At 40.8% G+C, this 26,586-nt stretch overlaps 1 protein-coding gene across 3 annotated transcripts; it reads right to left on the bottom strand.

The window, feature by feature from the left end:
- On the bottom strand, positions 1–26,581 carry HTR2A (5-hydroxytryptamine receptor 2A). Of its 3 annotated transcripts, none has more exons than XM_063149308.1 (4): positions 26,279–26,581; positions 25,151–25,808; positions 21,035–21,235; positions 1–5,135 (listed from the first exon to the last, which is right to left on the bottom strand). In XM_063149308.1, the coding sequence occupies exons 2-4, from the start codon at positions 25,548–25,550 to the stop codon at positions 4,321–4,323; spliced, it is 1,416 nt and encodes a 471-aa protein (XP_063005378.1). In that variant the 5' UTR covers positions 25,551–25,808; positions 26,279–26,581; the 3' UTR covers positions 1–4,320. The 3 variants fall into 3 exon arrangements, with proteins under 3 accessions (XP_063005378.1, XP_063005379.1, XP_063005376.1); XM_063149309.1 differs by having other exon boundaries at positions 25,151–25,790; XM_063149306.1 differs by having other exon boundaries at positions 25,151–26,581.
- Between the last annotated feature and the right edge of the window lie 5 nt (positions 26,582–26,586).

Raw genomic sequence — 26,586 nt, 5'->3', positions numbered from 1 at the left:
TGGACCAGTTTACTGAGATAGTTAAAGTCTGCAACATGCTCTTTCTTTTTCTCAAGCAAAACATTTAAAATTACTTTAGCCTTCAGCAGACATTGCACTGAATATTTATGGGAGAAATAAAACCAAACAAAATTAGCTATTTAACACAAACCTCCAGTTTATAAAACAACTGATTGCATTTGAATATTTTAATCTGCTTTACTAGCAGTGCGATCAGACAAAACAGTAAAGCATTGAAACACCATTTTACATTAACATTACAAAATACAATAAATTTTTTCTCTATGTATTTACATAAGCAAACATATAGGTATTCAAAATAGAATGCATCTCACTGTCTGGCAATAATTACATAAGTACAGTGCATGGTTGACTGGATGGGATAGATACATAGGAATTTTTACCCTGAAGTGTAAAAAGGATGCACACCAGCTTAGGAGATACATGGTGAGCTTCATGTCTTTGGACATTTTTCAGACGCAGTTTTAAAAGTAATAAAATGTCAATCTACTTGAAAAATTGATGCTGAACAGTTTTTTCAGATGAAGTGGTTTTTTTGGATGCAGATATGACAGACTGACTCAGCATGCTTTTCCTGTCAAGTAGGGGAAGGCCCTAACCTCTGAACCAGTCTGTATGAATGTCTTCTCTTTTTTTTTTCAACCTGAAAAATTATAAAAAATTCCATTCCATTCTTATGCATAATGAAAACACAGCTTTTTGGAAGATGGAAATGCTGCTCTGAAGCTGGTCATATTAAACTATGGTGTTCATTCCAAGCATGGGCCAAGTGCTGTAAATCCTAGCTTAAAACAGCTGAACTTTTGTCATCTGTTTGCAGTACAATGAGTCCATTAATTGCTATCTACTGATGAACAACCCCTAGCAGATTTGGCATGGTGGCTAGAACAAATTCATATCCTGACTCTGTCATCCTCACTAAGGCAAACTGCACAAAAATCTATTAATATTTTGATGCAGGGTGGCAGAATCAGGCCTTTATAAGTCAAAAATGTCCATAAAGAGCTGGAGATATTGGTCTTTGCTGTGCATTCTTGGCCTTGAGAGGCTACTTAGGCAAAAGCTGCTGACCACTCAATAAAACCGTCTGAGTGCTACAGAATCAAAATGTCAGGCATCAGTTTTCCCCGTTTCTAAGCAAAAACTCAGTGTTATGTTCTCTCCAGCTGTCAATTAATGAAATGCTGTTAAGTCTGTTATGTCCAAAACATAGGTTTTATTTTAAAATAAGCCGGGAAAAAAATGATTGTTCAGAGTCACCTTGTAATGAAACTTTAAGCCCATAATTGAAACGCTCTGTGATTGTAGTGAAACATTCCCTGTCAGTATTTGCAACCTGAGCAATTTGACATTGTGAACAAGGAACAGAAAGTGAAATGAAAGAGAAACAGAGGGCTGATCTGCTCTGCCACATGGGCAAAATGCAGACAGTAAGTGGAGAGCAGAAGCATTGAATGTGAAATGTCCAGTAACAGTTTATTAGCTGCGAGCTGGTGAAGGAGACTCTGCAGAGCAGCAACTGGGTGCTCAGGAGATTTGGGAGGAATTGAGCTCTGGAGAAGGGCAGGGTGCCATATACATCATACAGGATGCAGGTGGGCTCTGCTCCCTGGCACAAATGGGCAATAAGATCCAAGCTGTCTGTCCCTCCTACTGCCTTTGATTGCAAAGCCAGAGAAACTTGCGTCAGGTCAGACCTAAATGGCAAAAAATATGGTGATTCCCTCCCCTGGTGGAAGCCTCTTTGTTTCCTTTCCCTTCACATGCAGGTTTAGAGATCTTCGGTCCCCTGTCAATATTCATCATATGAAGGCAATGTGGTTTGGGTACAGATCTAAAGCCTCAGACTCTTCTCACAAAACACCTTTGCTTTTATTACTGCCTGCTTATTCCCTGAGACACCTGTTTCCAAGGGCAGATCCTCAAAACCATCACCCCAGTTGTGGAGTGGAGACATCTGGCCTGTGGGTTATAAGATGGGCATTGTACTTAGCTCAAAGTACTAGATTTAGGGTCAATATCAAACTTGACAGGAAAGAGTGGAAAGTCATTGCTCCCAGCTACTGCTATGGTAGTCCTCATACTCAGCTGCATTTAGAAGATTCCCCCTGGAATCTCTTTGCCAGTGTGACACTCCTCACACAGTGCTGGGCAGGAGCAGGATGTGTGCATAGGGAGGTGGGAGCAGTGAGTTCATTTTTGCTTCTGCTGAAGCTGTTCAATTTGACTGAGATGGTCAAATGTACCCAGAGATAGGGAGAGCACATAAAGCACCTGGTAAGCACAGCAATTATTCCACTTGAGTTATCAGTTCATCCTAAATGACCAGTTTTGGGGGAAACCCATGAATGTCTGTGAGGTGATAGGTGACATGCATGGCATCATCACTGCAAATAAGGATACAGCATGACACTTTGTCCCAGACAGGGAGGCTGAGGTCTGTGGGGTGAGTCAGTGTCATCATGTGCATGCAGAGCTTCTGTGTGACCAGTGCGCAGTGGCTCCTACCTATCCCATGTCAGAGGAAAGGCTTCATAAAACTTGTAGATTTAGTTTTACCACGTATATGACAATAAATCAGTTTCTTGGAAATCAGTCAAATACCCAGCCAACTTTTAAGTCCTTGTCTGCCATAGATCAGTATCTTAAGCTAAAGGTCTTCTTCTTCCAAAGACTTGGTAGGCTAGAAAAGGGTTCACTTTCTCTCTGTGTCTCTCTCCTTCTTTGACTTAGTGGAAATTTAATTGCTCTGTAAAAACTGAACAACTTCAATAGGACAGATGAAGGCATTGGAGATTTTCTTCTGGATGGGCAGTATTTTTCCCACAGAAACTGGAATACATCCTGGTTCTGATGAGATTATGGCTGCAAAATTTATGGAATTAATCAAATGACTGGATTTAAACTTTGCATGTGAGTGCAGCATTTATATTTGTCCTCTTCAGCAAAATCCCGCTGCCTTCAGTGACATCAGTTATGATGTCATGAAAAGAGTTTCATGACTAGACATGTCTGGCAAGCAATGTATTCTGCCCTTGGCTCTATGCAGGTGAAATGCAGTGTTGTTTACAGGTCTTGTTATTTTTCAAGTGAGCCCCATTTGCCCATACATATTTCATTAAGGCTGAGTCCTAGTAGTGCAATCTTCTGACCATTCCTGAGCAATCTGCCTTAACAGCAATACAGTCAAACAAGGGAAAAATATTTTTAGCAACTAACAGTTTTCTAATAATTCTGGCTTTACAAGTCCTAAACCAAAACCAGGACATTCTTCATAATGGCCTTTTTTAACCAAAGAGAAATGATTAGAGAGAATCTACTTCAACCTTTTACTGAAGACTTTACTCATGCAGAGTTTCCTCTGACATTACTTAAATCAGATTTTGTTGGAATTGAACAGAGCCATGAACCTGGAAGTGGTGCTGAAATTATTTAGCAATGTTGTGCCTGGTTTTCCACTGTTCTCTCACTTCACCTTCCTGTCAACACCAGTGGGAGGGAGCAGTGAATTAAGACCAATAATTTTGAAAATATTACTTTCAATTTTTAAGCTGAACTTGTGAAATTTTTGAATGCAAATAAATTGCAAGTCCTGAAATAAAGATTATAAGTGGTGGTGGAAACAGAGGATTATTCAAGTATAATTTACCTTTTAAGATTGCTTATTTAAAATACAGAACAAATGACAGAAAAACCCAGGGACATTTCAGGATGGTTACTGAGGAAGAAAAAATAGCATAAAAACAGTTAACAAAATGTCCATATAATTAATCTATAGCAGTTTTAATAGATTTTTTTAAATACTTTAGGATTTATTTTAAATATATATTAGCAAATGAACCATCATTTTGTTTAAAATTCTGTAAAGTGCTCATTCAGTTAATGATAACAAAACTCAATTGTAGCAAGACAGACTAGCTGGAGCCTACTCTGCAAGAACATCAAAGGACAGCTTAGCTTTCATTTGCAAAGAGAAAAGAAATGCGTAGGTTTCTTCACAGCCCATATTATAATACCAGAAGTTGCATTTTATTTTCTTTAAGAAATATATCCTTTAGAATATTAAAAAAATAAGTTTAATAAAGCCTGTGCTTAAAACAGCCAACATACTGTATGAAAAAAAATTGCACATTTGATATCCCTTCAACCCTGCTTTTCATCCACAGGATAATGTGAGGAGTATATGATGTTGTTGGAAGGTCTCTTGAACACAGCTGATTTTCCTAAGCTATCAGAGCTTCTCACAGCAGGTGGAATTTTCAGCACACACAGAGTGGTTGTCATGGCAGCTGCTGACCATCACACACCACTAACATTTTCGTTCCCCGGGCCGGTACTTCCCTTGGAGGTACCATCTAAATGATGTGTTCCTATCGTGACCGCTGAGTAATCCTTGGCCATCATTTTTGCCTCTTTTTTCAAGCTCTTCATTTGTGCTAGCTGGAGCTGTCTGGAGTCATATGCAAGTGCTGGGATAGTGTTCACTAAAATCAGCTGGAAAGGTTTCTTCTCCTCCTTGTAGCGACACTGGATGTAGCGAGAGAAAGCTGAGCGGTAGGTTTTGTTGAACAATGTGTACACGAGTGGGTTGACAGCCGAGGAAAGGTAGCCAATCCAAACAAATATGTTAAGGAGTCCTCCAATGACCTCTTCTTTGCATGACTCCTTGCATATAACAGCCATCACATTGGTGATGAAAAACGGGCACCACATCACAACAAACAGAAAGAAGACAATGCCAAGGACTTTGGAAGCCTTCTGCTCATTGCTAATGGATTGCATGGTTCTCCTCCCTGAAGTCCCCGTATCTCTGTTCAAGGAGCGCTGAAAGAGTTTCTCTGAGGACAGGGAACTCTGAGGGAGGAAGCTGAATGAAGTAAACTTGGTCTTAGGGCCAATGTCATTCACACACAGCATAGCTTCCTTCTGCAGCGACTTGATAGTTAAAAAGTAAGTGACTACCATGATGGTTAGAGGGATGAAGAATGCCACAAAAGAGCCTACTAGAACAAAATTTTCATCTGCAAGTAAGCAGATGTCTTTCTTAAACATGTCCTTCTTAAATACTTTGGAGTCGTCTTGTAGTCCAAAGACAGGTACAGGCATGGAGATACCTGAAGGTGGATGAGAGAAAGAAGAGGTTAAAAACGATAATGAAAAACACTTCCAGACTCCAAGAAAAAACAAATAAACATCTACCTGTCTTCTTCCTGTGGCTGAGGTGATCATAGCTATACGCATTACGTCAGTCACATGTAATACACATTTGCTTCCTTTCACCTGTCCTATGATACCTGGTAGCCAGAAAAGCCTGATTTTGAATCTTGGCATGCTTATAATGATCTCCAGACTTGCTCCTTGGTCCTTGCCACCTTGGCAAAGGATTTTATGAACTATGACCAAGATGACACTATGTATTTCTTTTCTGGAGTGCCATAAGAGTGATTTTGGACTGTTTTTCATTAGAGGATTAAAAGTGTTCTGGCTTCTAAATAATTCTGGGAAATACTAATTTTAGGAGGAAAGATAAGTTTTTGTCATAGGTCTAATCTTTCATTTTGTCTTTCTCTTTTCTTGCTGCAATCTCCATATAGTTAAATGCTAAATGCTAACAAAACCCAGCTTCCCATGTGGCAATGGCCAGATGAACAACAGGAACAAATTAAGCACTGAGAGACACTATGAGGCAGCATGAGATGTAGTTTATCCTGCAGGACTGCAGAAGTCCTTCCACTGTATTTCCAGCTAATAGAGGCTGCCTTCTCTGCACACAGCCATGCAAAATTTGTCTTCCCCTGAAGCATGCATCCTTGGCAAGACAAGGTGACAAAGTCCATTCTCCTTGGACTGCTCTGCATGTTTCAAGCCTACTCAGCCATTTCCACAGGGATTTCTGCAAATGCTGCTACAGTCTGGGTAAAATCTGACAGCTGCTATTTCTCTGGTTGTTGGTTTTGGTTTGTCTTTCAGAATTTGTCTCTTCCCCTCCAAATGGATACTGTGTCTCCAAGAGAGGCAATGTTCAGACAATGAAAGAAATTATGTGCCGCAAAGATAGCAAAAGTGGAGTGAAGCAGGGGGTGATATTGCAGCCCTGTTTAGATAAAAGCAACCAGGATTCTGATTCCTATGGAAAGTTAGCATAATCTTTGAGCTTCAGTCCTGTTTGCATTTTGGATCAGAAATCTCAGTTGCTGTACTTGGCTTATGAGAAATAAAAACATTGACTACAGAAGAATTTCTTACCATGTGAGGATGCTGTGCCCTACTTTGTTCAGTGGATGCCCAGGAGTGACCTTACTCATTCACAGATGAGTCCTGAAAGATCTGCATTTCAATGGTACTTTCCTCTACCACACTTGTTTTCCCCTTCTTACCACTCTGCTGCTTAAACTGGGAGTCCTTTAAAAGCACAGCCTGTGTCCTCATTTCACACATATCCAGTGCCCAGCATAACAGCTCCAATCCTAGAGGAGGACTGTGGAGTACAGGCTCAATACCAAACAATAATTATCACAGTAATGATAATAATATTAGATTATTATTCTGTTCAAGTGCTTCATTCTTTTTGTTCTTCTGGAGCTTCTACAAAGACTTTTTTTTCTAGGAACACTGTAGCTTATTTTGTCTGTGCAACTTTGAACTGAGTCATGGCATTGCCTCAGGCCACTTTAGAAAAATGCTTTTCTTATCTGCCCAGGGCAGAAGCTGGTGGAGACCCTGTGGTATTACCCTTTCTGTTTCTCCTGCTCAAGCTCTAAATGTTTGAACTTGGGCTTGGAGAAGCCAGTGAGTGAGCTGCAAACCTATGCAGTCTGTGGCAACTCCTGAGCTGAGCTGACAGAAACCTCCAGTGTTTTTAGCTACTGGCTAAAAAGGTCAGAGTCTGTCTCACTGAAAGCATGGAGGCAGAGGTCACCATCAGAAGCCAGACTGTCCAGCCATGGCTGAGTAATCTGGGGTGCTGAACAACTCCAGGGAAATGAAGAATGCTTTGAAGTTAGTTTTCTCTTTATGGATGAGTCGAAGGGATGCTGAAGGCATCCAACACCTCCCAGCATCATACTGCAGCTGCACAAAGACACAGCATTAGTCAGAGTAATACCACAAGTTTCCCATCTGCTTCTGCCCTGTGCTGATAACAGCGAGGCTGTTTTTTCATTTAATTCAAAGACCTAGCTTGAGCTGCAGAGATAAAATAAACAGTGGTATTGACAGAGCAAAAAGATGCTTTTCATTACTACCTTATGGTTCAGCTGCATGAGGAGGCATGGGAGCAGCGGCTGCAGCATTAAAAAGAGGAGAATTTTGGTGTAATTTGCATGCTTTTTCAAGTAAAGGGCCAAAGTCTGTTACAACTTCTCGCCTGAAACAAGGGGAGCAATTCCTCAACTGCTCTGTTTTGTTCTTAGCAGCTTCTGCAGACTGGCATCTAAATCCAGATTTCTGGCTTTAAAAAAGGGAAATGGCCTTCAGTGTGCAGCAGAAGTTCCTGCATTTCTTTGCCATTCCTTTAACAAGCATGGAAGTGCTGTAGCAGCAGAGCTGTAGCAGGCACTGCTAGTCATGTAAGTTTTTCTGAGTGACCATGCAAGGCATCTTTCCCTTACAGCCACAGGGAAGTGGTCTGTATAGAGTTTGAAAACAGCAGAGATACCACACTTTTGTGGCAGAGAACACTGACAGCTGTAAACTGCTTTTTGCGTAACCCAGTTCAGTTGATGCAGGGCATCCCTCAAATGACACTGTGGCATTCCTGCATGGAAAAAGTTAATGTCCAGCCCAATTTTCTCTTTTCATATCTCTATGGGGACTAAATTTACTATTTTCCTCCTGAAAGGAACAGGGTTTGTCCCCTCTCAACAGTTGGCTTCTGCAGCATAAGTATGGCAAATTTCATGAGGACACAGGGACCAAATTCAAAGGCAGTCATATTTAAACTGGCAGTAAAGGAGCTTCCATGCACAACTCACATCCACTATTTTGATGGTATTTTTAGGAATCATCACGTATGTCCAAGGATATCACCCATATGTCATGTTTGGTCAAGATCAAGTTTGTCCTGTAAACCCATAACAAAACGTCCTAGTCTAAAGTTGCGTTAGCATTATTGCAACTGACTGAATTAATTCTTTAAAAGTTGAATATTAATTATCTGTTTCACCTGGATGATTCAGATATATACTCATTGGTTTACTTGTCTTTGCTTTCCAGCTCCCTACTCTTGGTGACTGGATGTTTAAGGAGACACAGATGGTGCCTGTGCATTCAAATGTCATAAGAAGAAAATCAGCTTCACGCAAAAGGATCATGCAGAGCTACTAGGTAGGGACAAACAGGTGGTTGGGAAGTGAAGCACATGCCAACAGTAGATCTGAAGGAAACAACCTGGAAGGGCTGTAACAGCTATTCCACACCCTGCCCATTCCATGCTCCCACTAGCTGAAGGTCAGTCTGGAAAAAAATCTTTGTATCCCCTGAGGGCTTTTTTATGATTTATCTTCCTTGGCTTTCAAAAGAACCTTGGCATTCAGCACAGAATAGGAGCATCCATTCAAGCACTGAAGGTACATTAGCCACTCCATTTCCCGTTGACATTCCCACTTGGAACATTTTCCCTTGTCAACAAGCCCTAAATATTATGTTCCTCTGGCACAAGGTGGTTTATTTAGATGGTTTGATTTATACACACGTGGCTGTTTCAAACTGTGGATTTTAATAAACCACACAACAGATCCCAAACAATGAAGATGAGTAATGAATTCTCCATTAAACCTCAAGAATTTGGGCACAGTTTCAGATTGACAAAAGGCTCTTGAAAACACCAAAGGTTAAGAAGTAAAGCAATGGCATCTCTTTTTGTTTTCTCAAAAAGTCTGCTGAAATTGATAAAGGTTGATATAGCACTACACATTGCTGGCTTCAGAGGTATACAGTAGCCACAAAACCACTTTAACTGGACAGGTAAACTGGGTTTGCAGCTGCCTTGAGCTGCTGAGACTATCAATAAATCAATGCTATAATTTACAATAGGCATGTAGGGCAGCATTCTTGGGTTACTTGGGGTGAAGACAAGGAGGGGGAAGTGAGTTGATAAGGTGAAGGTTCTTTCAGTGAAGTCTCCTTTAGGCAGAAACTGTCAGTCACATGCTTTCACCTTGCATATATCTATTTCAATTCTGTTTAATACAAATGAGCATTATTCTGTGCCTTAATAAATGTCTGAGGGTTAGGAACTACCTTTTAGACATGTCACTACAGTTTCTCAAAAATTTGTTTACTTTCTCATAAAAAACAAAAAACTCTCCCCATCTCAGGTCTTAGCAGTCACTTTGATTCAGACATGCCAGGTCATGGGCCAGCTCACGGGCCACTGCACAAAGATGTGCTGAGACACTGGGGACCTCTGAAAGGATTGCTGCTTGACAAGGCCAGTGTCTCCTTCAAGTAGCTCAATGGGGCCATATAGTCTAATTTCTTTAGAAAAGCCCATGTTGGTATCTGGTGCCTGTTGGTGCTCAGAAAATATCCTCTGTCGGTACATCTACACATTCAAACAGTACACAGATGTCCATGTATAACTCACCTGCTACATCCCAAGGCATGCAATGCATAACCTCAGTTTCATGCTGTACGAAAATTTCCTTGTTGCACACTGACATCACATTATTTTTAACATTTTTAACTTAATTAACCACACAAAAGAATATTTGTTCCTTTGGGCTACCATGGTGCCATGTGTGGATGTTTGCTCAAGGAACACAAGCCACAGCGAGTCACTTGTTGCAGGGGGCCATGGACCATGTCTTCCTCTGAGTATCAAGGATGGCAAAGTGTCTGGATCTTATATGAGGAGCTGGACTTTAGCAACAGTTACTTCCACTTAAATATCTGCAGAGGAGCTGCTCACTCTGGCTTTGTGTCTCTGCTTGGCGTTTGACACTCACCATTATGGTTGGTACATCCTTACATTTCATTGTCATTACATCATTATTTTCCCAGACCTGCAAACAGCTGCTCTCTGCATGCACCTGACAATGTTATTCCCCCACTAACTCCTTTCCAGTCATGACAAACCCTTCACTATGATAATTTTGTTGCTGCCAGAGTAGTGCCAGCCATATTTCCAATGCGTGCAAGTTGCTGATGAGTGGCAGTGCAGAAGCAGAAATTTCCACCTGGGAAGAGGGGATGTTGAAAACCTCAGTGTGGATTGGGAATTACCATCTGAGGCTGCATCTAGTTAGCACGAATGTTAAAAAGCTTCTACCTCCCCTAGTCAGTGTGACAATGTCCCCAAAGTCCTGGGCTAGAATTTCTCCTTACATGGGAGACCAGCACAGAATTCTTCCCTGGTGGTAGGTATTGGTATTGGTGGAGGTGGAAGTGGATGAGGAGCATTCTCTCACAAATCCCCACATAATATTTGTTTTCAGATGGATTTCCTCAAGAGCTAAGTGAGCGAGTCACAGTGCTGGAGCATTGTCTCCTTTCTGCATCCTGAGAGGCTGTACTCACAGGAATGGAATCAGAGTGGGTCCAGGCATTTTCCTTGTAACTGCTGATAGACCAACTTTAGTTTTTTATTCAAGGGCACACATGAAGCTGGTTTTCTGTATCTTTCCTGTGGAACACTTCATTTGGTCACACACATTCTAGTTAATACAAGTGAAAGGAAAACAAATTTAACATCACGTAGAGGGGGTGCCAGGTAACAGCTGGATTATTATATTAATTTTGAAATGGCTTTGTTCTTGACAGCTCAGAAAATCTCTAAGGAAACATATTATTTAGCCCAGCAGGAGATACATTCAATTCTTTTTATGTGAGAAAAATATGGTGAATGATAATTTATACCATAAATTATCTATTTCACTTTAGAAAAACAAAATCAGCTAAGTATGTGTTTCCTAGTATGTTCCTCATTTATGTCCTCAGTCCTGAAGCCTATTTCATAACAAGAACAGAGATATATGTCTCCAAATTAATTTGTAGAACTGTGATAGTAAAATAACTATTAATAGGATTAGAGGAGAATTACAGGCAGGACAGTGCAAGAAATTAAGGACAGCTGCCCCTTTTTGACCCAGCTGTTTAGAAATCCTGGCCTCCAGAGTGAGCCGAGTTCTGAGAGAGGAAGCTGCTGATGGAGTCGCTTTCTGCTTTGATATAAAGCTAAAAATGTGCACACAGCCCTATTTCCTAAAGGCAGCAAGAATACAACAGCAGGAAATAGTTTCTTTGCTTTTGGCTTTAAGTGCTTTTCCTGCCTATGCACTCCTCAAATTCTCTTTGCTAGTTATGCTGTAGGACTTGTTTACAGTCTGGCTCCCCTAATTTTCTTTTCGGATTTTTCAGGCCTTCTGAGTATTTGAGGGAGCTACAACCTTTTGCCTAGCAGCTTCCAGTGGAGCCTATTCCCCAATACAGTCTTTGCTTTTCAGCTGGGGACATTATTTTTCATTTGGACAGAGGCTTCTTCCAAGGTGTTTTTTAGCTTCTCACAGAGATCTCCAATTAAGAGAAGCTGTTAGCTCTCTGTCTAAGGTGGTTACTCAGTCACTAAAGGGCATATAGAAATCTACACCTATCAAACAGCTAGAAATAAATAAAGAAGGTGATGAAGAAACTTGCCTGGGGGATGCTGGCTGAGTAGAGCCCAAGTCCAAGGTAGACAGCAGCTACAACTCTGCTGCCATTTGGGAGCTGGAAGGGAGCTGGGCATGATGTGCTCCTCCAGGGGATATAGGCAAATGACAACTGTAGGCTAAGGACACTCTTCATCCATGGTGATTAGAAATGGTAAAAAGTAACTGGCTTTACAATGTAGAGCTTAATATTTAGTCTGAAAATTTGCAAGGGGTTCCACCTGTCTCCAGTCTGTCTCTGCACAGAGGGACAAGGTTCTCCTCCTGCTTTTTGAGCCTGCTGCTTCTGTGGCTCAGCAAAATGCAGTAGAGCAGGTCAAACACCCTTTATCTTTCTGCAAGATCAATTAATGTTGTTAATATTGCATTGGTGCTTTTAAGTTCCTGGTAGCGATGGTTTAATTTAGTCTAGTCAAAAGAAGTTAGAAATGTATGGTTGGCACTGGCCTAGGTAAATATGTTAATTTGCAAAGGAAAAGAACCTTGTGTAGAATCAACTTCAGCCATCTGTGATACCCCCTCTGTTTAGCATTTGACCTTTCGGCATTCCATGTCAGGTGGCCTTGCAGCATTCACTGTTCAGGCCCCTAGGAGAGCAGATTTGGGGATAAGAGTGCTTTGAGAAGAAGGAAATACCATACCTTTTTACAGGATCTTCCTAGATCAGATGTTATTAATTTGTCTTTTTAGCTATGAAGCTTCAAAAGGATCCTGGGGCTAATTTATTATGTGCTATACATGCTATGTACACAGTAAGGCTTAAAAAAATACTTATAGCAGCAATAAGCCAGAAATTATGGAAAGACCCTAGATATTCCACTGCCATAATCAAATAATGCCTCCTAGAGCAGTCTAAGTGACAAGATCCCCTGATAGTCCTGTTTTTATATCTCTGTCTTTTAATTATTACATGGTGTGATTTGCTGAATGCTGATAATTTTCTTAACTCTGCCCTAATCTTCCACTGAACTGAATAGAGATTTCTTCAGCAATGCTACTTGGCCTCATTGTGTAATTTAAAAGGACACTGAATGTAGCTATCAGACAAATTTTTAAATCATTATTATGAATTTTTTGCAATAATTTCACACTCCATCTGAAGGGCAGAGATAAAAAAAAAACTGTAATTCTTCTGGATTTTCTAGACCTCAGACCATGTCCCAGTTGTTTCTCCATGACTCCTTTTGTGGTTGCTTGCAGAAGCTGCTCAATAAGCAAATTGTCAGCTTCTTACTAGTTACACAAGGAGACTGCAGCAGTGGCTGGACAGTTATTGGGATAGATGTCCTGACATGATGGATAATTTGGAAGGAAAAACAGAATGAGAAGCAGCTTAGAGACCTGCACAGGTCTGAAGATGATGAGTCAGGATCCTGAGCTTTATGTTTCACTGTCCACCCTGCAGCAAATGCCCTTCAACCTGACTGAACTCTGTTAGACCAGCCAATGCCCTGGTCACATTTACAGGATAACGGTGTTGAAGAAGAGAGAAAAAGGGAGCATATCAGAAGGGATTGTATCTGCCCATATTTCCACCATCTATTGGAGTCTGTGTGGGTGCTACAGCATGATCCTAGGCTCATCTTTCTGTTAAATGTCACAAAGCACCTTGGAAATAAAAAGTAAAAACATGATCTGTTCTGTTAACTTCCTCATGTCCTGCAGTAGTACGCAAGGCAGGACTGTATTTAACTGGGGAATTTTCAATCTAAAACCTCTGAGTAGTTCTGTGATTGAAAGAGGAAATTTACACTGCTCACTCAGTGCACCTTGGACCTAAAATCACATAGTTTTTCTCTCAGGATACTCACAGTTCAGCTCAGTCTATAATCCTTGCAATAGTGGTCAATTTGACATTTCAAAACTCTGATCAAATACAAGAAGTTGTAAAAAGGGCTATGTTCTGCCAAAAGGAAATAAGTCTTCCCAGTGGGTGTGATTTATTTCCAACATAAAGGCAGGATTGAATGCTGTGAAATACACAGATTCCAATTTTGATCAGGCAGAAAAGAAAGCCTTTATCACAATGCTACAGCCTGCTTTCAGGACATCACAGGAGCTCAACAAGCTATTTTCCATCAATGACCCTGGAGGACATCATAGGCAAAATCACCTGACAGGTGTTTCTAAATTTGTCTCAGGTAATTAGGAATATGTTGTTGCAGTTCTGACAAAACACTTGACTTTTATTAGCTGGGCTTCTGCTTAGAAGTGATGCCAATGGCACCGGCCAGGTAATGTGTGGGGAAAGTTAATTACAGCCTGAGTGTTCAATAGTTTGCAACGTTCCTGCTGGTAAAGATAAATGTAAGCCTTTAATTTTAAAGAATTCTCTGATACATGAACCTTTTTTAGTGTCATAAAACACAACATCTGGCTTAAGCCAAATGTAATAAATATGGAACTTGTGAAATCTTTCTGTATAATTTTAAAATGAATGAAATTTTCTCTTTTCTTGACATTTTCTTTTATGCAACACTGTGCTGCTTGTGCTAATGTGCAGCACCATTTTTAATTTAGAAGGTGATTAAATGCAGTCACAGCGTACAGACAACAGAATTTATGAATCCCAACATAATTCCTTGTACCTTGTTCTTTTGTTATCATTTGTGTTGCATATGGCATTTTCCAGCTCCTCTGACTAGAGATGTTGCCTTTTTTCTTGAAATGTTCCATTTACTCTGATATATCCTACAAAGAGTGACTGGCTAATTGTAGGTCATGTTGGCACCCACCAACTTCTTATTCAAAAAACCCTCATAACAGGACAGGTCTGGTCCAAATGAACTTTATGCTTCTTGCTGGTAGCTTCAAGAGGAAGAAGAACATGGTCCTTATGGTCTTCAAAACAAAGACAAGTTTTTTTAGAAAAAGGCAACTAATTATTTCATCTTCACCTTGACTAAGCAGGCTCTTTTCTATCAAAAATACAGCTCTACTGTTTATAAATTGCCTTTAAAAATAAAACCAAAGCAGAAAGAAATGCCACACAATACCAATATGACCATCCCTCATTCCTTTTTTCACTTGAAAGGCAGATTGCTCCTTGCAAAAGGACTGCTCACAAAATGAGCGTGTGTCTTTTTCATAGGCAAACTCCTTCATCTCATCCTGATGTAATTACCCAAAGAACATGGTAAATATATACATAATAATTATTCTTCCTTTGATGACACGTATTTACTGGTATAATATATTCTCCCCCATCCAGATGAATGCTGGATTGCTCAGTGTCTTTGGTTTGCAAAGGTGTCCCTATGGACATATGCCTGTGTCTCATATCTTTATGTTTCCAAATTTGGAGAATTTAGAAAGCACTTCAATCATTAACATTCCTTTAAGTATTTTTTTCCATAAAGACAAGTAAAATGTTAGTAACACCTCCTTGTCAGATGAACAAACATATACAAGTTCAAAATGCAACGAATGCAGATAATTTCCTTAACTCTGTATAGAAGTTGAAAATGCAAGGTTTTTAAACCTTTGTAGTTAGGTGAGGGAGATAAGTGTGGTAAGCTGATGGTCTGGTGGATGTGTTCACTCTTCTGGGAAGAACAAATCATGCAAAGGGTTCTGTTACATGGAAAACATGGGGATAATTTACTTCAAAGTAAATAGGATATTTGTGTGTCTTTCTCAGAAGCATCTGAAGTAATGCCTCATGACCACAATACATGTGCTAGTCAACTCAGAAATGTGCATCAGAGCACTGAATGTTCCTTTTCCACGGAGCTGAACCCCAGACAACCTGTACATGAAGGGCTGGTTCTCATTAGTTGTCACTACTGTAGGAGTCATTAGTATGGCAATGAACTTTCTACTGACGTAATTGCTGCTGCCTACTGAGCCTCATACATTGTGTCTCTGTGAAGAAATACAGTGAAGATTCTATTTCTGAGATGGTTCTGAAGCTCTAATACTTTATTCATGATATTTCAGGCCAACACCCTTCATTATAATTGACGTAAATTTCTCTGTATGTTGTGCAACAATTTTTTTTAAACTTCATTTTATTTTTATGACATCATCTACATCCACAAATCATAAAGGTCACAGGGCAGCCCGAACATAAAAACTACAGTGTTTGCCCCTGAGATCCTGCAGGTGGAGTGAGCAAACATTATTTTCGTTCTCTGAGAGATGGTTTCATGAGTATGATAAAAATAAAAGAAATGTTCCCTAGGGAAATGATAGTGTAGTAGATATTTTAAGTTTAGCTCCAGCACTTCCAAATGTAGGTGCTAAGCTTTAAATCTATATTGCCAGAGTACTGTTCAGTGTGTAATTATTTGCAATTTTATATATTTTGGCTGTATATTTCATGTTTTAGCAAATGATCTTTTCCTATGCCAAGGCATCTGTGAATTAGAATTGATTGAAATGGCAAATTATGTCACCTGGAAGAAATGGATGTGTAGCAGATTCAGGACAGGGATTCCCAGCCTGCAGTTTATTAGCTGTTTGTGCCCTTTGACACCAGTAAAAGGATTTTCCAATGAAAGCTGTCCTTGACAGAAAGAAGACTGAGCCTAAGGAGACCAAAGCTGTCAACAAAACACAATCCAGAGGCACAGGTGGTTGAAGTCTCCCAATCCCTGTTGCTTCCCTGGCCCTTCAAATGCTGTAAGGCAGCAAGAAGCCATGCAGAGAAATTGCAGGCTGCCTGTGAAGGAGGTGTAAGCCTCTGTATCAGCATAAAATGTTACACTGCCAAATTAGCTGGGGGCTCAGTTGCACTGGGCTTGATTTGTACACCTGGGGCTAACTTCACTCTGCACTTTGGAGAAAGTTGCTTCACATGCTACAGAATTTCTCATTTTCGAAGCCTCAAAAGCATTGGCAAAATTTTAGAGTTATGTGGTGGGAAGTATTTTTCCAGATTCATCCAGATCCATGTTGGGCTTTTTTTTCTGCATGAAAAGTACTGAATAAATCTAAGTTGTTAGTGACTGGGGAGTGCAGAGACTGCCTGAAGGCAGTGAACAGATGTGTAGGCTGAGTGAGAAATGATAAGAGAAAACTCAGCTTAGAGTGCTTGGGCTTCATCAGACTTCACATTACTTAGACCATTAACAGAGGAATAGAAAGAAATAAGAAATGAGAAATGTTATACATAAGGACTTCACATTCATGCCTGTAATTCTTTTATGTTACTCTTCAAAGAGGGGATGATGCACTGTTGGCCTCTTGCAGAGCAATGCCTTTGTTAGGCCCATTAGGGACTCAAAGGTACTTTACATGTATTTTTCAGTATAGGCTCTATTTACAATTCTATAGATTCCACTTCCATTCAAAATTCTATTTTTCTCCAGCAAGGGAAAATCCTTTGGCTTTTTACACCTGTTCTCAATAATAAAGCACCTCTGTGCTTTAAAAGAAATGGAATAATTTTCAGGGTTTAATGAGCTTTTGCCTTCAACAACAAATAATCTAATTATCTAACCACTGTGCACACTGGATGATTTAAGAATTAAAGACACAATTAGAATCTGTTACAGTAATTAGAATCTATTTTAAACCAATTGCCTGTGGCATTACATGGTCTAGTGAAACATAGGCTTCTGGCTAAATGCTCTTCTTCCACTAAATGCAAAAACAAATGTTACCACAATTTACTTTTTTTAAACTGATAAAATCAAGATTTCAGAAGTGAAGTAAACTAAACTATCTGTGCTTTTTTTCTGCTGTTTTTAAAATGCTTCATATGTCACTGAAGCCAATGGAAGGAAGATCACTGATTGCCTTTGGTTAAAATTGACAGAATATATTTGTCTATTTAGTGAATAAAAGGAAAATTACAATTTTAGGGAATGAAAGTGTAATTAATTGGGTACACTAGAAGTTATAATCTAGGTGAGTTGGGTTCAGGCCCAACAAATCAGCTAGAAGTATTTGCAGTAGTCAGTGAGCAGGTGGATAAGGGTAATCCAGCTGATATAACATTCCTGGATTTCCAGAAGTCCCTGACAATACTTTTTATCAAAGGCTGTTAGTGAAATTAAATCCTAATGACAATAGAAGAAAGATCCTCTTGTTGAAAAAGAAGGGGTTGAAAGACAAGTGGTAGGATTAAATGGTTTGTTTCCATATTGAGGGAGGTAGAAGGCAGCATCTGACAGCCCTTTATATTCATCAATGCTGTTCAGTTTAGCCTGAGCTGTTTGCATGGTCACTGGAACTGATTAAATGCACTGCCAACACACAACTCTCTGCTGCTTCCCCCTTCTTCCTCTGCTAAAATGAACCACTGTACTGGGGAACATAACACCTTTCAGTTCTTTCTCTTGCTTTTTACCCTCCATCTCATACTTCACAAGAGTTCACAGGTCACCAGCTGAACGGAAAACTGTAGGAAAATAGGGAATTCAAAGGGTGTCTGTTTGAGGCTGGAGAGCAAAACCTTGGATCTGAATCTGTAAGTGAGATGGCAGCTACACCAGGTGCTGTGGAAGGTGTGTTGTGCCCAACACCACCTCTGCCTGTGCCACATATCATAGAATGGTTTGGGTTGGAAAGAACCTTCAAGATAATCTCTTCCAACTCCCCTGCCACAGCTAGGGACACCTGCCACTAGACCAGGTTGCTTGGAGCCCCATCCAATCTGTCCTTGAGCACTTCTAGGGATGGACCATCCACAGCTTCTCTGGGCAATCTGTGCCAGTGTCTCACCATCCTGACCTCACTCATTCCAGTGAGAGTTCTTAGCCATAGCTGTGTGAAAATGCAAAGAGTTAAATCATTTATAGCCCTGTCACTCTAAGTAGCACTGAGAGCCTGGAGACTGGTAAATGATACATGGAGCACCTCTTTGTTCAGAAAGCATTTCCTGTTAGTAAGTGATATAGAAAGCACCTTCAGAAATCCATTTCCTACATATTCCTAGCTGGGAGGTGGCAGATCAGGAGGATAAGGGTTGATGACTGACTTGACAGGTTGCATGGGTGATCTGGGATCTGTCAAGATTCCTTACAATAACTGGCATTTTTTCTTTTTTCTAGTAATACAGAAATATGGCACAGTGCAAACTTAGTCCAGCCTGGCTCATCAGTTTCATATAGCTTCTTCCTATGTGTTTGCTTTCTTATCTGTCCTCTGGAGCACATCCCATTTGCCATAGGTTGTTGCCAGGTTGGAAACCGACCAGTCTTCCTTCAGCTGGTCTCCCAATGCCCCTTGCTTCCATGAGACTAGAAACCAGCTGAGCATCACTTCATTCATGCCCACCTAAGTGTGCTTGCCTACATTAACTTGTACCTATTTAACCTTCTCACTGTTTTGGTGACATGAAATGTGTGAATGAGATGGAGTTATCCTGTTATCCTTCCTATTTTCCTGACATCCACTGTTCCTTTACACATGTCCTTATCCAGCTGCAGTAAAGCAGGACTCTGTCCTCTTCACTCATGCCACACTTGAGTGGTTTCCAATAAAATAAGGAGTTGTATTTTTCAGAGTTCTATAAATAGGGACCACATTGCTATCACTTGCCATGATAATAACAAGTAACATCTGTGACTCATCTCCTCACTATTAGAAGATAGTTCCTCCAGAGAGCAGAAAAGGTGTTTTTACAATGGATATGTTACTAGTTATTACTGCAAAAAAAAGATGTAACTTTTGAAACAAAATATCAAGCGATCAAATAAATAAACCCTCCTGCCACAGGACATAAACCATGTTCTAACTAGTAGGGGTAAAATAACATGTTTTTTCCAGATTCCTTTTAATAGTGAGCTGATTCAAACACTCTGTCAGTAAGACCCTGTCTGAGAAAAGATGCTGAGCAGAGTGGACCACTGGTTTGCCCCTGTAATGGTCATTCTGATCATTCTATGTATTTGTGTTTAAACAGGACAGTAATTTCACAGATACTAAGCACAAGGCACCACACACAAGTGCATACAAACACAGTATGTACAATTTTAAGGGACGCTTGACTTACTTATGCTATATAGAGAGAAATGCACTGAAAATACTTGTACTTAGCAGTTTCAAAAACTGGGAAAACTGGACAGAGTAGGTAATATGTTTTCTACTGGATTAAAAAATGTGACTGTAGAAGAGACAAGATATGATTCATTTAAATGAAGACATTTACATCTGAGTTACTACAGGCCTCCTTCATAGTTGAGAACTAGGTATGTTTAGGATGGAGTTCACCTGGCCTGTGCTAGATATCTACATCTGATCAGGTGAATGCACCCCAGAGCCAGATGCTGTTGAACCTCATCAGGTTGTGTAGAATGTAGAACTGTCCTCCTGTTGAGTGAAGACTCCCATGATTTCTTGTTGTGCAGCAGAAGACACAGTATTTTAAATCTTAACAATCCTAGACTGCTTTTTCTCAGACTGTGGGCCAGGATCAAAAGGGAGGTCAGGAGACAATTTAGAGTGCCAGGCTGGCTGCATGTTAAGCATCATCTCCTTTCCCTCCTCTGGGAAGAGTGGCAAGGGATCACTGTTACCACTTGCAATAATTTGTATTAGCCAGGGAAGGAGCTAATTTCCTTTGATTGCTGACAGCTCACATCTCTTCTAGGGCACAAGAGTGAATTTTTCCTGCCTCTAATACAAGTGAGCTGCCAATGCTCAAGGGTCTACAAGCACTGAAAGGGAACTGTATTTTCAAAGCATTTGAGAACCTCCACCCCAGCTGTGTGAGGAAATTACTGATGGCATCAGTCACCAAACTGTCCCAACTCCCATGCCATAAGACTGCCCTGTAAATGCCGCTGTCAGGGGAATAAAAGATCAGTGTTCCCCTGCCTAGTTTTGAGGCTCTGGGTTTTGCCAGTGCAAAAAGAGATTTGTGTACTAGGCCATTCAGAACACCTATTTTGGATGTAACTCTGAACTGTCCTCTGGAGAGACTCCTCTCACTCTCACTGCACACAGTACCTGTTGTCTCCTAAATAGGATGCATAAATTCCCCACCATACACACCAAGAAAGGCAGAGAAGATCTGCCCATGAGAAAAAGCTCTAAGCAAATTACCCAAATAAGAAATTGGGACAACTGACTTACATATAACAGGGAAATACTTTTTTTCAGTTGATATATTTTTTTTTCTCTTCAGATGTTTAGGTAATGATGATTCATCAGTATGGGAAATCAACACATCTTTAAAATAAACTTGAATGTGGTCATGCTATCATTGATGTATATTCTTTCAGTGCTGCTCAGTTCTCCTCCATTTCCCACTGTTGCTGATTTCCATTGCATAATTACTACATTACAGCACTTTCACAGAAGTGAAAAGCAAAATACTGCAGGCAGAGAATAAAGTTTTAGACTGCAGTATATACATCAAATCCTCTCAAAAGCTGGAAACCTGCAATTACAAGCTGAAATGTTGCCTCACTTACCAACTGATATGGTCCAAACAGCAATGATTTTGGCAAAAGCCTTGGTTCTGGAGTTGAAGCGGCTGTGGTGGATGGGGTTCCGGATGGCAATGTAGCGATCCAGCGAGATGGCACAGAGGTGCATGATGGATGCTGTGGAGAACAGCACGTCCAGGTAGATCCAAATGGCACACAGCTTCCTGGGCAGAGGCCATTCGTATCCTGCACAAGAGAAAGCTGGCATCAGCTAAAGATGTGGATATATCCCTTGTTGTGACACGTGCCTTAGTGCATATATCCTTCTAGGAGGATAGTAGTAAGTACTATGTAGTAGTAAGTGTTACATTTAGAAGCTGTCTGACACTGTTTTAAGAAAATATTTTTATTTGTTTGCAGCCTTCTAACTGTAGCTTTTGGGGTTAACTCTGCTTCTTTCCCAGGCTACAGGCAGTATATGTGTTTTCTTTTTAATTCTATTTGCATAATGCTAGTGCTTGGTGCTATGATTAAACATTTTTGGCAGCAAATCTATGAAAAGAGAAGCAATTTTGTCATTGTAAATCTGCAAGTTCTCAATTTTGCTTTAGGACTTTCTATCCACGTAATTACTGCATTTTCAACACCTGCTGATATGCAAAGCTGCCTTAATTCTGAAACTAAAACTTTGGACTTAATGGAAGCTAAAGAAGAAAAATTATTTATTGCATGCCAGTGATATTTATCTCACCTGTCTTTAGGCTTCTACCACATACCTAAATAAGGATATTCCCTCTGTCAATGAATATTGATAGGCTCCTCCAGGGAAAGCAAGCCAAAGCAGATGCATTAGTGTTTACCAATATCCAACCTACAGCTTCTTTGCTGCTAATTAAGCTTACTTTTTCAGTTTTTTCCACTATCTATGAAGATTAATTGATTACTTTCCTTTCTCAAAGCTATTGGGAGATGGCTATCATGGGTTGCCCAGTTTTGTGTTTATTTTTTTGTCTTCCAGTCTAAGAAAAGCCTAGTACTTTATCTTTTTCTTACAGATCATGCTTTTAAAACTTTTTTCCTTTTTGTTTTTCTGCCCTGGAATGCATTAATTTATCTGTATAAATATGCATCTTGTATATCATTCAGTGACTAAAAGAGGACTCTGTACTCTTGCAAAGGCCTCCTGACTGCTAAGTGAAATACAAGACTTCTTCATGGATCTTGAAGTGAGTGTCTTTACTTATACAACCTGGAATGGTGAGTGTCTTTTTAATGAAAATATCATTCTAGTGAAGGACATTTAGCTAATGATACATTTTGACAGCCAGATCTTGTTCAGCATTCTTGAAGGCCGGACAAATTTCACCAGCAGAAGCTGGTTTGCTTCTTTACCTTTGCACTTATCCTTGCTGAATGTTGTTTGTTGGTTTCTCTTCAGGGGTCCAGATTCTTGTTGATGATTCTCATCCTGTCCCTCTGAGTGCCTGTAACCTCTCCCAGCTTGGTGCTTTTGGAAAGCTGTGTAAGCTCTCACTCCAACTATACATGTTGTTCAGAGCAGTACTGAGCAGACCCAGGCTAAGCAGAGCCCTGCAGGACCCCCATTCAAAATCCCTTCTATTCCTGCAGGGAACCACTAATAGCTCTCCTTGGAGCAAGTTTTGCAGTTGTCTTGTAGTGATTTAATTCAGAGGATATTTACCCAAGCTGCCCATAATAGTGTGGCATGGGACAAAGCCAAAGCTCACATTGTGAGAATATGTAAGTATTTTGGAGACTGCTTGTCTTCCTTCGGAGATACAGTACAAGATTTGCAGCAGCAGGAATGGAAGGAGAGGTGGAGGAGGAAGATCTGTGCCTAATTACATTTAGTCTCAGTGAGTACTGAGGAGACCTATTTCTTGCTGTTCTTGGGTTGCTGTAATACAAGCTGACCCTGACAAGCCATACAGCAGTTATGGATGTATTTTATTATGTTTTCTGCTCTTCTGTTGGGAAGTCTGGTCCCTGGAGTGTGTTATGTGATGGCTGGCTTTCAGGGGCATGACTTCCCAGTAGCATCTCTCTGTCAGGCCAGGCCAGTTTACTCAGGGAAAACCATTAAAGTATTTTTACACTTGACAACATACATCTTCTCTTCCTTCAGTGACCTTTGGGAACACATTTGTCATATCCTTCTAGACTTCTCATCTTTGCAGTAGACCAGGATGGGGCAAGCATAAAACAGTATCAGTATATGAGAGGAGATAACTCTGGATGCAATAAGGTGCCCCCTTAATAAGGGTGTAGATAACATCTTCCAGGAAGTTTTCTGCTCTGGAGTCATGCCCACCTTGGCAGGACTCACTGGGTGCTGCCTTTTCCAGCAGTCTGGGGCTGCTGGGTGGATGGAGAACCCTGCCCAGCCCAAAGGGTGCAGACTGGCACAGGCACATGTCTGGCATGGCTGGGCACCCAAACCAGAATTGCCCACAAGAAAATCATCTCTGGACAAAGCAATCACCATACCCCTTCAAGGGGCTGCAGGAGGAGTGGCGGGGGCACTCTTCTTCCTCAGGCTTGGGGGTGTCTTGGCAGAGCAGGTGTGTTCAAAGGCCTCCAGTTTGAGCTCAAGACTCTCAGTATAGGTGATGTGGCTGAAGTTGAGAAGCTGCAGCCAAGAAAGTGCTCCCGTGGAAGGGGAGGTTTCCCTCCGTGCCAGCACTGATCATCCTGGAGGTTGATGGTGCACCACACCACGATGGTTCTCCTGCTACCACTGCGTGCCACCAGATGATTTTTCACCCCAAGTTATGCAGCTTGCATCCCTGGTCTAGCAGGGCAAGAAGCAGGGGAGAGGCGGCAAAGCCAGCGCAGCCCCTGCCCGGTGCCCCGGCCGTCTCCGGCAGGGCGGCGCAGCCTCTGCCCGGCCCGGGGGCTCCGGCTTCCCAGCGTGCGGGAGCGGCGTCCAGCCCCGGCCCCAGATCCCTCCCCGGACACGGCTCCGGCGCCTCCTCCCTCGGCAGCGGAGCCCGGCCAGCAGGAGGCCCTGTTGCTTGTCTCAGGGAATCGCGCACGACTCTAATCTCACCCATCGGACGATTCCTACTTCACGCTGCTTCTCCCGCCAAAGATAATCGCACACTAATACGGTAAATCACGGTGCTGCACCATGACTGATGCCAAATGCGGTCAGCAAATGCTACTGGGGGCGATCTGTGTAGAGATACTGAAAATGGAAAATAAACTTCCAACTTTCTGGATTAAAACTCCATTAAGAACAAGCCCATGTTTGGACCTTAAGTCCAAAAGTAGTGAAGTAATAGAAATCTTTCCAAACCATCTACTTTCCTCCTGACAATGTGTAGCTTCTCTTTGAACTGCAGCAATTCAGTAGCATTGGAAGGCTCATTTCTGAAGTTTAAGGACACTAACAGCCTGACAAAATTGGTGCTAAACACATAGGGTGCTGCTTGTTCTGGCATGAGCTGTGCTGCAAATGATTTTGGTGAAAATGAGAAGAAAGATCTACTATTAATCACCTGCAAGGGCAAGAACTATGAGTCACTATTAACTTAAGTAACTTCTGTTAAGAAATAATAATTTTGCATTTATAAATGTTACTAAACAGGCAGAAAGCCCATCCATTTCTTAACTCCTGCAATATTTATTCCAGCATTTGCTAGTAAGTAGATGTCTAAGCAGGGTATTGGTGATAAGAAAATTATTTACATTTGTATTATTAACTAATTAAGGAGGCTGCCTACTTTGAATCTAAAAGCAGTCATCAGTGTTTCAGTGCATATTTGCAGAGGAAAGCAACTGGCAGCACCCTACATTCTCATTGGGAATATGAAAATTATGAGCCAGGGAAAAAACCTGAAGGCAATAGAAAGAGTAAAGCACCTTCATATACACTTTGAGACAATTCATCTGACAACTGAGTGATAAACTGATGTTATGGACTGTGTTTAAAATGCCTGCAGCTGGAAATACAAAATAGGAAAAGATTCAAGTACTTCACCTGTTCCACCCATTAACCAGTGACACACATTTCAATTTATATGGAGTGATAACAATTTTCTGTGGTAAGAGAATGAAATCATAATGAGAACAAGATGTTATTGCATGCAATGTTTAAGGCTTATCAATACATGCAGCAGTTACACAGCTAATACTCACCATACAGTATGGTTAACATGGACACAGGCATGACAAGGAAACCCAGCAGCATATCAGCTATTGCAAGTGACATTAGAAAATAGTTAGTGGCATTCTGTAGTTTTTTCTCCAGTGAAACAGCCATGATGACGAGAATATTTCCAGCAATGGTTAAAACAATCACTATCACTGTCAGCAAAGCTGGCCAGTTTTTCTGTGAAGGGCAGCACGGTGGGCTCATGTTACTTTCACATGAAAGATTGGTTAGGTTGTCAGAGTTCACAGTCAAGTTGCAGAGATGTGATATATTAATTTCTCCAGCTCCATAAACATTTCTGTAGAATCTTCTCTCATGGTTTATTTGTATGAAGGAGTTTGCAGTTGGGTTCACAGAGGTCTCTCCATCACAAAGAATATCCATTGCTAAGTCCAAAACCACAGAGATAAATTGTGAAAAACAGGAAATTATCACCCTTTGCCACCATTGGGCATTATATTCCTCAGCTCTCCATGCCAGAAGTTGAGGGTGCACAATCTTTTGTCAATTGTATTTTTGCCAGTGGTGCGATGCAGAAAAACATACCAGAATAACTCCAAAAGCTGAAATGTTCTGTTTTCAGTTCCAGAGGAAGTCCAGTGTTAGCATATATTGAAAATCCAGCTGAAAAGTAAAACCAGGCTGTAGGATACAGAATGTGGACTTGAGGCTTCAGAGAGCAAAAATGTTGGAGAAATAAAAGACATAAAACTTTTGCAACCACTAGGACTCCCCTCTGGAGCTACATCTTATTGCTATTGGTAACTGCTATCACACAATTTTAAACACAGCAGTATTAAAATATCTTGCTGTATTAAACAGCAAAACTCTTGCTTCTCTATTAAGAAAGTTGATTAATGATTCCATCCAGCATCTTTTTTCTTGAAATAATTAAATATGCTCTTATTTATAGTGCATCTTCCATAATATGGCTGATAGTCTCTGTCTTCTGTTGTATTTCAGAACCATTTTCAGCCTCATATCAGAGACTACACATTCTGTTCCATGCTGATTTTTGTAGCTAATTGTACCTTTTGGCCCAGCATGGCTTCAGAATGGAAATTAAACAACTAGATATTGTTATAAAAGAATACAATTTAAGGAAGACTTACATTGCACTTCAGAGCCCACTTTCAAACCGCAAACAGATGCACTTTGCACCCTGGTTTACAATATTCTTCGCTGCGTTTAGCCAGTTCTGTGTCTTTTTTTCTTCAGCCTCCTCCACAATGGTGGTATTTCAAATAGTTTTTTGACTTCTAAACTGCACACTTGAGTGAAGCCAGTTCCTGTGCTGCGAGGCTTGCTCTTTTCTTCTGAGAGATAGGCTGCTCGCCGGCTCTTTCCTTGTGCATTTCCCCGCCCCGGGGCAAGCTATATTTAAAGTAATAATAATATCAGAGCCCTTCTTGAAGTGACA

Source organism: Melospiza melodia, chromosome 2 (genome assembly GCF_035770615.1).
Source record: "Melospiza melodia melodia isolate bMelMel2 chromosome 2, bMelMel2.pri, whole genome shotgun sequence".
Lineage (NCBI taxonomy): Eukaryota > Metazoa > Chordata > Aves > Passeriformes > Passerellidae > Melospiza > Melospiza melodia.
This window is presented reverse-complemented; position numbering and strand designations above follow the sequence as displayed.